Source organism: Dendronephthya gigantea, unplaced genomic scaffold (genome assembly GCF_004324835.1).
Source record: "Dendronephthya gigantea isolate DGI-Jeju-01 unplaced genomic scaffold, DenGig_1.0 000327F, whole genome shotgun sequence".
Classification (NCBI taxonomy): Eukaryota; Metazoa; Cnidaria; class Anthozoa; order Malacalcyonacea; family Nephtheidae; genus Dendronephthya; species Dendronephthya gigantea.
In genome coordinates this window covers 1-13,428 of record NW_021163337.1, presented here as the reverse complement: position 1 = coordinate 13,428, position 13,428 = coordinate 1, and the positions used below count along the sequence as shown (strand labels likewise).

General features: G+C 35.9%; 1 protein-coding gene across 1 annotated transcript; it reads left to right on the top strand.

Annotated features, from left to right (window-relative positions):
• Positions 1-304: 304 nt before the first annotated feature.
• On the top strand, positions 305-13,422 carry LOC114541986 (guanylate-binding protein 3-like; the record flags this gene model as incomplete). Its single annotated transcript, XM_028561776.1, has 13 exons — positions 305-473; positions 2,690-2,827; positions 3,890-3,986; positions 4,420-4,754; positions 5,153-5,369; positions 5,664-5,844; positions 6,542-6,809; positions 7,410-7,520; positions 7,647-7,831; positions 9,471-9,725; positions 10,200-10,322; positions 11,735-11,794; positions 13,174-13,422. Coding segments are annotated over exons 2-13 (2,193 nt in total), but the record flags the coding sequence as incomplete, so codon positions are not given.
• Between the last annotated feature and the right edge of the window lie 6 nt (positions 13,423-13,428).

Here is a 13,428-nt window from a genome sequence, read left to right as displayed (position 1 = left end):
CTATATACGCGCAGTCTCAAATAGTGGCATAAAAGAGATAGCAAATTGGCAGAGTAGTGTCATATATATGAATATAAATTGGAATCTTTTACGCTATTGTTATCGTTTATTATTCGCGGAAGTGAAAAAGACGCATGTCATCGCTAAGAACTATTTTTTTCACTAAGAATTTTGAAACGAAATTTTAAAACAAAACGGAAAATGGAATTTCCGCATTGCAAGGTGAGAATTTGATTTCTCTTTCTCTCTGATTTCTCCAAAACCATTGACAGTTAAATGAAAGGAGATTCCTGGAGATGATCCCAATTCACAGCGTCTCACAAGATTCGTTAGTAATTTCGTGATTGGGTTTTCCCGGTACTCGTCTTACCGAGAAGTGACTGGGATTCCCCATACATAAATAAAGTTCGGCGACTGCTTCCTACACTGATTCGACAGTAGTGACATTCGTTTTCAGAAGAAGTACGTGCAGGGTAAGTTGGTAAAATTAAATACAATTTAGTATAGCCTCCGTTCGCTGACCTTCCGGGAAACATCAGTACAACTGTGCAAGAATTTTAACATAAATCAGTACATCGGGTGAACTCATTTAACACAGTTTAAGAGCGATCACATTCGTGGCACAATTTAAACGTTTGTTTTTACAGTAATCGCTTCGATCAAGCAAAATTGCTTTGTGAATTTTAGAAAGAAGATTTTTAGCTAGATTTCAGTTTTAGTTAGATTTCTAAACAATTAAAGCTAGATTTTGTTGTGACATTTCCTGATTGTCATATGATGCGATGGGTTTCCCCTGGCAATATACTTGCAGTTTTGCAATTGTCTTAACGAGTTTAAAAAGAGGTTTATTCTGATTCAGTAATTCCGAGAAGAAACAGTGCTGAGTTACATATCGAGCTACCGGATTAGACATTTAACAATTAAGGTTGCTTCCCACTTACGCGTTTTTCATATTATTTCAGTTTATAAATGCATTAGAATGATATTATTTAACTTATGCGTGAACAAACGCGTTTTAAAATACGCGGGAAAGTGGAAACTAAGTTCTTTCGATTTATTCACAATGTTTTTTCCCAAAAATAACTTAGCTATTTATAAAATAACATTTATAGTACGCGCTGGCTGATTGGTCGAGAAGCGTGTTTCTTTCACTGTAATTGAAACACGGGAATTTTCCCGCCGAATGTGACAAGCGCAGCAACGTAATGAGAATTTGTAATGGAGTCGAATTATAATACTTGTACAAAATGTTTTTATTTAGTTATATTATAAACGAAATAGAAAACATTTTTCCTGTGTTTCTATACAGTTATGGACACACTTGCGGGAGATTATTTCTCGTTCTCCCAAACTCCCACGGGTTTTTTTAGCTATAACTGTATAGAAACACGGAAAATGTTTCTGGAAATTTCTTATAAGGATTTGAATTTTTACGTGCGCGTATATGGAAAACACGCAAGTTGGGAAAGCAGCCTTATACTATAAGCTCAGATCGTACGTGAGCTGATAGCAATATGCGACGGGAGAGCAAATATGTTGTGATGTTCTTGGGACACCGCAGAAATTGGTGTTGGAAGTAAAATATCTCATCAGTTGCTCACATTTGAATCCTAGTATTCAGAAACTGCTGTCAAAGAAAATACTATCAAATAAGTTGAAAACAAGTTCAATTTTTCTTCCAATATCGGTTTTGGAAACTTTTGAAGGCTCTTCGTATGCATCTGCCACCGTAAAATGGCCATTTTGAGACATTTTCAGACATTTTCAGATGATTTGTTTTTGCCGTGTGCAAGCTTCAAATCTTTTGTGCAAGAGATATTTTGTTGAGTATTTATAAATCTTTTAGCTTGCCGACCAATTTCCGCGGTGTCTGTTCTTGGTAACTACCGATTGATGGTACACTTTGACTGGACTGGTACCCATATCTTTCAGAATTGAATTTATTTATTTATGAAAATGAAAAATTTGCCTCGCGTTAGCGAATAGCGTCCAGTGTGTGTGAGCCTTCACACCCGGATATTGTGCATGACATAGCGTATAAGTTATCCAAATTATGTTATTTTGAAAGTGTAAATTTGAATTTTGATCAAACACATATATCACTTCGAAGCTTTTACAGCCGACTGCAAATATTCGCTGCATAAATACTCAAACGATTTTACGTTTACATAATTCCGAATAATTGAAAAATTATAGCTGTTGACCTATTGCAGTCATTTCATAATCTTGTGAGAATCGTAATCTTCAAGATCTGGGCATGTCAGGAAATCGTCAGCTTGGTCTTTAATGACAAGGGTTACTGGATGCATGTATTTCTAGTTTAAGTTAACATAATGCTATACGCCTATAATGTATGCCTCCAAGGGAAATAGTAAGCTTTATTTTCCAAATGTTTCGATGTTTCCCAAGACGATGTCAAAAGGCAAAAGAGAATGCATTAGGGTGGATTTCCACTTGCGGAGAAAGAGTTCGCTAGTGAAATATTAACATATTTTCTTGCTTGACTGTCCACATTTCAAAAGAAAACATGCAAATATTTCGCTAGCGAACGATTTTCTCTTTAAGTGGAAATCAAGCCTTATGAATTTCTTTTCCAATAGCACTGAAAAACAATATAAGTGATAAGCATTTTGAATACAAGTTTATTATATTTTCGCCACACAAATTGACAATTAATAATATTTGTTAGACTTTCAAGGAAGGATCGAGGAAAAGATGGAAAATCGGGCACGAGAAAAAACGATTTGTATTCATGAAATAGCTCCTCTTCAGAATAGAATTATCCGGGAGCTCAGGACTATATATGGATCTGAGAAAATTCCATATGGTTTGTAAATATATACTGCAAATAAACTTAATAGAGCTTTTGCGTAAGTGACCAATTTTCGATTTAGGCGACAAAAAGGGAACTTCCGAAAAGTGCATATTACACTTAGTAAAATTGCCAAGTTTGCCTGAGAAATAATTATTGTAAAGTGGGGAAAATATAGCCATGCGAATTTGACAATTTTGTATACCTTTTTACTACGGCCGGAAGCGTTTAAATAATTTAGTAATTTAGCCGTAGTAAAAAAGTATACAAAATAGGCTACTTTGCATGCATGAATGACTATATTTTCCGTATTACTTCACATTCGGCAACCAAACATGGCAATTATACTAATTTAAGTAATTTTGGTATGCTCTTTTTAGCTGTGGTAATTTATTTCCTTGTTGTTACCTAGATCGTAAGTTGGTCTATTATGCATTATTTACTTTTACGGGAAAGATATATTATTCCGTCGCTTTCTTAGGAAACTAAAATTCTGATTCCCCTTAATTCGTGCACGATCAATAAAAAAATAATAAAGCTAACTTGATAAAATTTTTGTCATGGTTAACTTTAAAGATAATTGGGTCGGAGGTGAACCTATAGAGTTGTATTCCGTTCAGTCTAAATAAAATAGCGACTTTTTATTTCATGTAGATTATACAAGTTTCATTTATTTATATTTATAGCCTGCAAAACGCCTTTACTAGAACGTTTTATTTATTCAAGGTTCAGCTCCGAGGCAAAAATATTTACAACTAAATGAAACCAATTCCGTCGTTCTAGCGTAAAAACCTGGGATTGGCCAGCCGCTTCTGACTTCTGATTGGTTAAACGATTCTTCTTAATTTATGTAGTTAGCGGAATTATTCCGAAATAGTATAGAATTCCAATATGCTTAAATGCTACAATATAGTATCCGTTCTACGTACGCAACGCCGTAGTTCGAACGTCTCGATCCCGGGGCCTTTTCTCTTCTCTCCTCTTGCCCCAGCCCCCCATACAAAGTCCCAAAAAGGCCCTGGGAACGAGATTGGGCCATGCTCAGTTTTACTTACAAAGACACATTACAATTTCTAGATATTCACATCGATGACAACGGTGACAAATTTGGGGTTATAGAAAAACTAGCGTCACTTTTTGAAAAATTGAAGATAATTAGTTCAGGTCTGCCCAGGTAAGAAATTGAAAGGTAAAAGACAATTTGTATAGTCGTGAAAATATGTATAATAACTTTCACGTTGTTTTTTTTACTTTTCTCCATTTCTTAAAACCTGCACCGCTTATTAATAGCCCGCCTATTAACAATCACCCTAAAAGTGCCTTTTCCCCAACAAATAAATCCTGCGAACACATCACCTTATTCAGCTAAGCTCGAAGCGATGCATTATTGCATTACGGTGGTACAAAATTACATGAACTATAGCTATGTGTTTTTGTTTTTGAAGTTCCATCGTAAATCGCCTCCATTTACTTCGATTTATACACGTCATAAAGATGCCGAGACTTATTTAAAATATGCAGTAAGCTAGACAAACCACAAATATAGAAAAACGTTAATATGTTCGTTGGCATGGATAAAGTACTAAATTTCTAATCTTGTATCTTAGCTTTGAGCGTCAGAACTCTTTGGAAAATGCTTTTTCAAGATTTTCGATAAAGAGTGGCATGAGACAATCAGAGGAGACAAATGGAGCTATACCACTTTGCATTCCGAACAATTATAAATGGAATGACGACGAAGCGAAGCTTCAACCAGTAGACAACGTCAATCGCACAGGGCTGGCAGTATGCACTCAGGGTCTTGAAATATTACGCTCCATAACTGGCCCTGTCTGCATTGTTTGCGTTGTCGGTCCTGCCCGTACGGGAAAATCATACTTGTTGGGGCAACTGCAGGGTAGTACCTTCCGTCTTGGTCACACAATGAAGGCAGAAACAATGGGTATCGCGCTTTAATTTTTTTTAATATGTGGCAGAGCAAGTCAAATTGAGACCAAAGTAAGAGCCCTGGGTACGGGGTTGAGTATTAAATTGAAGAATGAGTGGGTGGGAAAACATATCCCCATTACTTGCTCAGGCGTAATTCAGTTTCTGTACAAAAATAATTTTGAAATGTGAATTAAATACAAAAAACTTAATGCGGGCTTCCACTGCTCTAGGCAGGATTTTTCAATCAATTGATTTAGGGGAATATTCTCCTGGGACTTAATACGTGTCTAACTGAAATTATACAAAAGACATCCGTTCCGCGCTCAGAGTACAAGGTTGAATTTTTGGGGGCTAGGATTTGTGTATGTATTAATTTGTCACGTTTTAGCTGAATTATCGCAATTTGTTCAGGTATTTGGATTGGAAAAAAGGTAATCAGGAAGTCATTAACAACCGGCAAGGAAACGACTCTTGTCTTTCTTGATTCGGAGGGTATAGGCTCAATCGACAGCAAAGATTCAACAGATGCTACAGATAACCAGATTTTTACGCTCAGTGTGTTACTGAGCTCCTTACTGATCTACAACAGTAAGAATGTTCCTAACAATTCTGATTTGGAAAAGCTACAGTGAGTAATACACGTATCAATATTATTTAAAAAAATTCCGGTTCATGAAATTAATAATACATGTATATACACAGTACATGAAAGTAATAATACTAAAAATTAGGCAAATTTTGATGTTAAATGTGCTGCTCAGCTACTTTAAATGACGCTGACGTGAGGCTCGCGCAGGCGAGTTTTCGAGATTTGGGTTTACCTGATGCGAGCATTGTTATTTCAGTATCTTTAGTTTGGTTCTAAAAAGCTAGAATACTCGTGCCTAACAGCGGCAACCAATACAAATATTTTAACTTTCAGTTACGTATCAAAGCTCTCCGACAGCATCCGTGTTCGCAGCAACGCAGAGAATACCAGCGAGGACGTGGCAAAATTTAAGGAATATTCTCCTGAGTTTTTTTGGCTCATCCGAGACGTCACTCTTGACATTACAAACGAAGATAAAAAACAAGTAGACATAAAAACCTATCTTGAACAAAAGGTAATTTATAAAAGAACTTCAATGAGATTTTACCTATGGTGTGACATTGAATATAATCAAGGCGAAGCTTGGCAGACTCTTTAATAAACTTGGTATCTGATGTACTACAAATTGTGATTTTCTAAAATAGAAAATAACGTATTGCGACGATTCGACCTTCGTCAGTATAATTATACTATTGCATGCACCGACACTCGGCGATTGCTATTGTTCATGATCACTAAAGAATAAAGTGTTTTTGATTTTGAAAAAAAATACATCGCCGACTGCCGGTGATCCATGAAAATCGGAATGCCCTATTAAATGAAGAAGTATATCTGGAAAGAGCATCCCAATTTGCAATATTTCGCAACCAAGTTTGGGATACTCTTAGCAGCTGTACCGATGAATATTCTTAATTTGGTTTAGTTGAGGAATAGTAATTTAATCCTGTTAAAAACAATCGGTTTCGAAAGACAGTTGAGCACGACACGAATATACAAATTCGCCATAATTAGGCGTCTACCTTCGCCCCTGCCCTTGAATTCAATTTAAAAATGTGAGTTAAATATTTTCTATCCGGCTAACAACAAATGAACTGCTGCAGTTTACACAAATTCATAGAAAAGTTTTATTGTCATTGTGAAAAAATTTATTATTGCACATTATATATAATATCGTTATGCGTCTACATGAATTGACCAATTGCACTTAACAGATACTAAAGAACGAGAAGGGTATATCACAAGCAGCAAATCAAAGGAACGAAATTCGCAGGAGTATCAAGTCATTCTTCAGATCAATTAATGCCTTTACTCTGCCTGTTCCATCCCACGAGAGAGATGTCTTAAAGAACATGGGAAAGCCAAAAAACAACAAGAATATCAATGGAGAGTTCCTGGTGAAACTTGATATTCTAAAAACAATTATCTCTGAAAAGTATCATTCCAAAAAGGGGATTAATAACTCCCTCCTTACAGGAACACGTAAGTAGCAGTATATTAATATTGTAAAATCAATCCTTGCTCACAAGCAAGCCTTTAAATTAAATTCAGAATTGTAAAAACAGTAAAATTGAATAAATATCTCATCATTTTTATGGCCATCTCGGATTGAAATGAAAGTCGGTGAAAAATTATTCAATGAAAAAAATAATTTACTTGGAGTACACCCTAAATACGCCATTGGGTCTAACGAATATTGCAAGCGAGGGTTCTAGGCCAAAAACGAATTCGCGAAGTAATTATAAAAAACTTGTATCTCTATGTTCTAGTTTTTGGCCCCACGCAGGGAAAATCCACCACGATTTTCATGATAAGTCCACATTTAGCAATGCCTATGAGGATTTTGCAAGCACTATCTGGCTCGGCAAAATAAAGTTTAAAAATATTGACTACGTCATTACGACATTTTGCACATACGTATGCCTATATATATATGGCGTTCTTTCGAATGATAATAATTTTTCGTTACAAAAAAGTTTCCTTTTTGCATTCTAAGCAGAAAGCTATTATTTATTTGCCCATGCATTACGTAAAAAATCTACAATAACACTATCGTCAGCAACATTTACTTAATTTTTGTAGAATTGGCGGATATGCTTGAAAGCTACGTTCATGCACTGAACACAAAGGGCTACATTCCAGACTGGCAATCAGCTTGGGAATTAACTGTCAAGATGGCGTACAAAAGGGCTGGTAAGGTGGTCCTGCATGCGCAAAAAAAGTTTTTCTCGGATATATCGCTTTTCCCATATCATTTGAGCAAAGAAGGAAAGGTTTAATAAATTATTTAGTTCTGATATGTTCTTCTACTTTGAACAGGAGAAAAAGCAATCATGGCCTACGAAAAAATTTTAAACCCATTAAGTCGAACTTTTCCATGTGATGAAGATGCGGTGATGAAGAAACATGAAATTGGAATAGAGGAAGCCATTGAAGTATTCCGAAAAGAGACTCTAATGGATACTGACGTGGAGCACATCGAGGCAAATCTTAAGGAGTTCACGGTATACTATAATTATTATTCCTCGTAAATACCGCAATTATTAATGCATAACACCATACCCCAATCACAGTAAATTTTGAAATAAGGAAATTCATCGTTTCTGAGATATACAACTGGAAAGAGCATCCGAAAGGGAAAGTATGGTGGGGAAATATTGTTAAGTGCGAAAATATCTCCGGGTGAGTTCGGCGAATTTTGTACAAATTAGTATTATGTTCGAAAAAGAGTTACCACTTTTCGGAAACATTTCACAACCAAATTTTACTAGTTTTGGGATGCAGCTTTCCAGCTGTATAAATACTTTATATAAGAACTGACGAATTTCCTTATTGAGATGCAATTAAACTAATTCTGATGTAGCATTCTTGAAATCTTGAAAAGTGAGTCAATAATGTAGAAAACACCACGTCTTTTTGCTTAATGCAAAGCTTTCGTCCCTTTTACCACAGCCATTCATGGAGGCAATTAACTTGTCATATAATATAAACGCTGCTTTTATAACAGTTTTTATCACGCAAGCTGTGATAAAAAACTCAAACTCGGGTTTACAGACTGAAAGCTCAACATAAAAACAAATATACATGTGGTGCTTTCTACAAATTAATTATTTCACTCTGACAGGTTGCTTTCTGTAAGGAAGAAAGCTGAAGAGCAATTTCCTAGTTGGACCAAGGATCATGTAACATTTGGCCTAGTACGATTAAGTCCCGTGCTATGCTAATATTTTGTTACAAAGAAATCGATTTCTAAACAAATTAATAATGATAACTTAATTGCATAGCAGGTCCACTAAATTGTAAGGTTAGGTACGTCTCAGATTGTCATATTGTTTACTCCCGGAACCTACTAGAGTCATGATGCTTTATACCAGAATCATAGCTATAATTGCATAATGTGAAGCATTCTTGTCTTAGTAGCGAAACAATTTCGTGAAACGTCATTGTTCTAACCATTGTTCGACGCAGAGAAAATCCATCGTTAAGGTTCGAACAAATCCAGGTTAGGTTAACTTACTCGGATTGATCTTGCATGGTTGAACCATTGAAGTAAATGTGAGAGGTGTCATCCCCCCTTACAGCGATATTACGCAGTCTAAGCAGGGGACATTCGCAGACCGCTCGGAAGCTTTCGTCCAATTGGATAATGCTTTTCTAAAGAACGAAGCTATGCTATTGGTTGAAACAGAAATGTACTGTAAAGTTCAGCCAATGAAAATCGTTCTTGCAAGAAGCTGCGACACTACCTGGGCTAAACCGTAATGCAAAAATCAACCACCTTAATGCATGTAAATATACACTAGAACTTTAAAAAACTAGTGTAGCACAATAAAATAGATTATTTAATATCGTTTGAAATTTAGAAAACAAAGTAGTTCGGATTTTTTTTCGGATTGATTTTTTTTTTTATAAAAGCAACGAGTATGTCTCATTTGTGACCAACCTCCCTCCCAGCAAAAACTGATGTGTATACGCCCCTGGGTCGAACTTGGGTCGAACTGATGTGTATACGCGCGTGGGTTTCGTACAAGCCCAGAAAACATGTAGGGCTTTAGTTTGCCGCTGATGCATTTTGTCGGATCGACAACTGTCACACTGATTATTGTATATTACTGATTATCATAATTGTGGTTATGTTTTCAGAAAAAGTGCGTATCATACGATGGCGATGGTCGATGCGTGGGTGGTTTACTTTTTCAATATTTGACTGAAAATCGAGAAAAATCCGAAACTTTGTGCGAGGAAGTAATCAAAAAACTGACGAAAGAAAATTTGGAACCAGCCCTGGAGAACAATCACCAGCCGTCGTGTGAAGAAATAATAACTGTCATTAAAACAATAGAAGACAAATATTGGAGCTCTGCGATTGGCCCAGCTGCCGAGTATGTCTTCAAAAAGGTGCGTGTTTAAACATTTTGTTGTTAATGCGGTGGTGTGAAGGCGACTACAAGCAAGGAACCTAAGGTATGCATGTAAACCGTTATCAAATATAGGTTCGATACAAATTAATACGTATATATAGCCAAGTTTTCTCAACACAAAATTCAATTTAAGTTTTTAAAGTGGTAGAAAAATGGAGTTGAACTGGAAAGTCCATGCAGTGAGACGCGACAACACAAATCAAATATACATATTTTGAATATCAACGTAATAAACACAAATATTTGTAGCAATCTAAGATAGTGGGGACGTTTAAATTGCGATAAAATAGTACAATGTCTGAATGTAGAAACCACGATAAATATAAAACGGTTTTAAAATTATATTGCGTCTTATTATATATGCATGCGCATAATTCAGGCTAAGCGTAAAATTGTTTAACTTGTGAGAAAAGTATACTTGACAACAGTTTCCTGGCGAAATCTATTTCAGGGTTTGGAGGAAAGGAAGGAACAAGTAATCAAATTTATATCTCAATTAGAGGACTATAATAATGAGATAGAAAAAGAGAGATCAGAAAAGAATCGATTAGAACTGAGCTGCCGAGAAAAAGAGGTAATAACAGAATATAACATTTTAATTTCATGCAGGCATGCATGCATGTTATATATTATCATGCTGTTCATGCACAGAATGTTGTATATAAATATATGTTATTTACCGGCTGCGAGGTCCGGATAGAAAAATATTCTCTCGAGGTGTCACAAATTAAACGTCCCGAGACCGCAGGCCGAGGGATATTTTTGAGACCGAGGGGAAATATTTTTCTATCCGTAACGACCAAAACGCGAATAATGTCTTTATTTTTTTACAAAAAGTGGCGTTCGGTCGCGTTATCATTGTGCAGAGAGACCCATGCAGTAATGGCGACAAAAACATAAACAATCAAAACCTCATTTGTTTAATTTACTAAAATTCACTTCAATTTATCGTGATAATTATTTGATCCATATAAAATTATTTTAAAATAAAAAAGTCAAAAGTTTCCGAATATATCTATAGTCTGGAAAAACAAAACAAAACGAAACAAATAGCTTTCGCTCAAGCACAAAAGATAGGTATCCGAACCGTGCATGGTCAGACATCGCAAAATTCAGCTGACTGCTACAGCTAATCAGATTGAAGGAAAGGCTAAGATTCCGCCATCTGCTGATTTGTAAAAAAAATAAATACATGTTATTTACCGCCTGCGAGGTTCGGATAGAAAAATGTGTTCCGGAAACGTTATCTCACTCTGCAGGGGGTTGCGCGGGCGACATAAAAAATTTCGTCACTCTCGCGTGATTCGCTCTCGATCAATGAAACGCTACGAACACCAAACTTTGACAAGTGGTATATAATAATTTTCTATAGGCCGAGCAAAACGGTATATAACTTTATTAAGTATTAGAATAAGTATATATTAAGTATTTATTTCTTTTACGAAAAGCAGCCAATCAAAACCTGAATTTGTTTTAAATTTACTAATTTTAACTTCAATTTATCGTGATAATCATTTGGTCCATATATTTTAAAATAAAAAAGTGAAAAATTTGCGAGTGACTGATCTTTAGAAAAACAAAACACATACGCCTTCGCTCGAGCATAAAATATAGGATTCCGGACCGTGGTCAGATATCGTAATATTCTTTCCGCTGCTACAGTAAATCAGATTGCAAGAAAGGCTGGGATTCCGTTATTGTTATTTCTTGTGTAATCTTCCCGGGGGGTTATAAACCAGAGGTCTAACCCTCCTCTTTTCCACAAACGTGTTTCGTCCAACAAATTTTCTACACGGCGAGAAATGTTTTTCAGATAATTTTTTTTGAAATTATTCAATTTACTTGCTTAAAGCGATATATAATTATATTCAATCGTTCCGGTATTTGTCACTTCTCAGACCAAAGCGGGATCGTTGTAACCCGCATTGTTAAAATTGGCCATTCAAAGCCAGCTTTATATATTCCAACCTCTTCTTTATTTCACAGAAAGAGAAGGAACGGCTACAAAGACAGAAAGAGGCGCAGGCAAAGCAGCACTTAAATGAGGTGGGAAGTTGAACAAAACGCAGTATATTAACTCGCTTGTGAATACAATGGCAGGTTTAGTATAGAGTGTGTGAATGTCCTACCAATATCAGCGACATGCAAACCAAGCTTCGTCAAGCGTACGTGAATTTTTAATCTTCCCACATTTGATTCTCATGCACACCCTTGGTTAATTAAGCTGAAACCCGTTTTGTTACAGTATGCGGATCCCCTCGTGAAAAAATTATTTTAAATTTCTCAGTCTTTTTTTCTGTTTCTATATAGATTCTATTATGTGTCGGATGTAAAAATGTCTGGAAATTTGAGAATTATGTTTTGAATTTTACTCCTATATTTCGACGCTATGTTGAAAAAAAATGAAAGCAAATTGCCACCAACAATGACCAGGGGCGCCGGAATATCGATAATAACGGGGGCAGATATTCATATATTCGTGTTCTGCATTATTAACTCCTTTTGAAATTGATTGTTTTAACGATCTGCGAACACGACTATATGAATATCTGCCCCCGTTATTATCGATATTCCGGCGCCCCTGACAATGACATAGCTACGACAATTTTTCACACGTAAAAAAAATCGTTCGCCCAATCAAAAGCCGTGTATGGCATTTTTTTCAAACGTGAAAGACTCGTACGTCCAATCAAATTGCATAAAGCTAATTTAATCAGTGGAAAACGATTTTTATTTCATTATGCTACCGTGCATAATTCTCTAACATAATTTTGCATACAGTGGCAGTGCATTGTTATCGGCAAAGACTTGAACACGTTTTAGATAATTTCAACTGTTCATCAGTTATGGGGTTAGGAAAAATCACTTTTAGGAGAAATTGCTTCTACCGTTTTTTTGCACCTTCGTCATATTGCCAAAATGGTCACACCAGCCAAATTTTGAATTCAAATAGAGTATTTCGCTAAGAATTTACAGTGGTAAAACTGTCTTTCCCGCGCCGGCTACAGGTATGCAGATGTAAAAAACGATATATTTCAATGCTCTTGAAACACTCCAAACAAAATATCAGATATCTGTATATTATAATACAACAGGACCAGTCTGACCAACTTTACTGTATAAGGGGCGGGAACATATAGTACCATTACAAACCTAATCACTTTTAAACAAAAAATTGTTCGGTGCATAGTTGGGGCCGATTGTTTGAAAGGCGTTTTGCTTAAACGGTGGATAAGTTCCGAATAGAAAACAAAAGTATCCCTTTATTTGACAAATGACCTCAAATATTTCGATGTATAAATAGCTTCATTTTCAATGGAAGTACATGCATATTTTGTAGAAGTACATACATATTTACAGTACCAAAAAATGGAAGTACATAACTATTTACAGTGTACCAAAAGTATTTTGTTCATGTTTAAAAGGTTAAAGCGATGCAACAAGCGACTCAACGTAAAATTAACGAGCTGAACGAAGAACGGACAAGAACTAGCGAACAGTTACGGAGCTCGTTACAAAATCAACATAGCACAGAAATGGCAACTATGAAGATTCAACAGGAAAAACTTGTCGCTCAACGAGACAGGCAGATACAAGAGTACCAACTAAAGCAAAGCAGCCTGCACAATGAAATCCACCAGGCTAATCTTAAAATTCAGCAACTTCAAAACAGACCACGT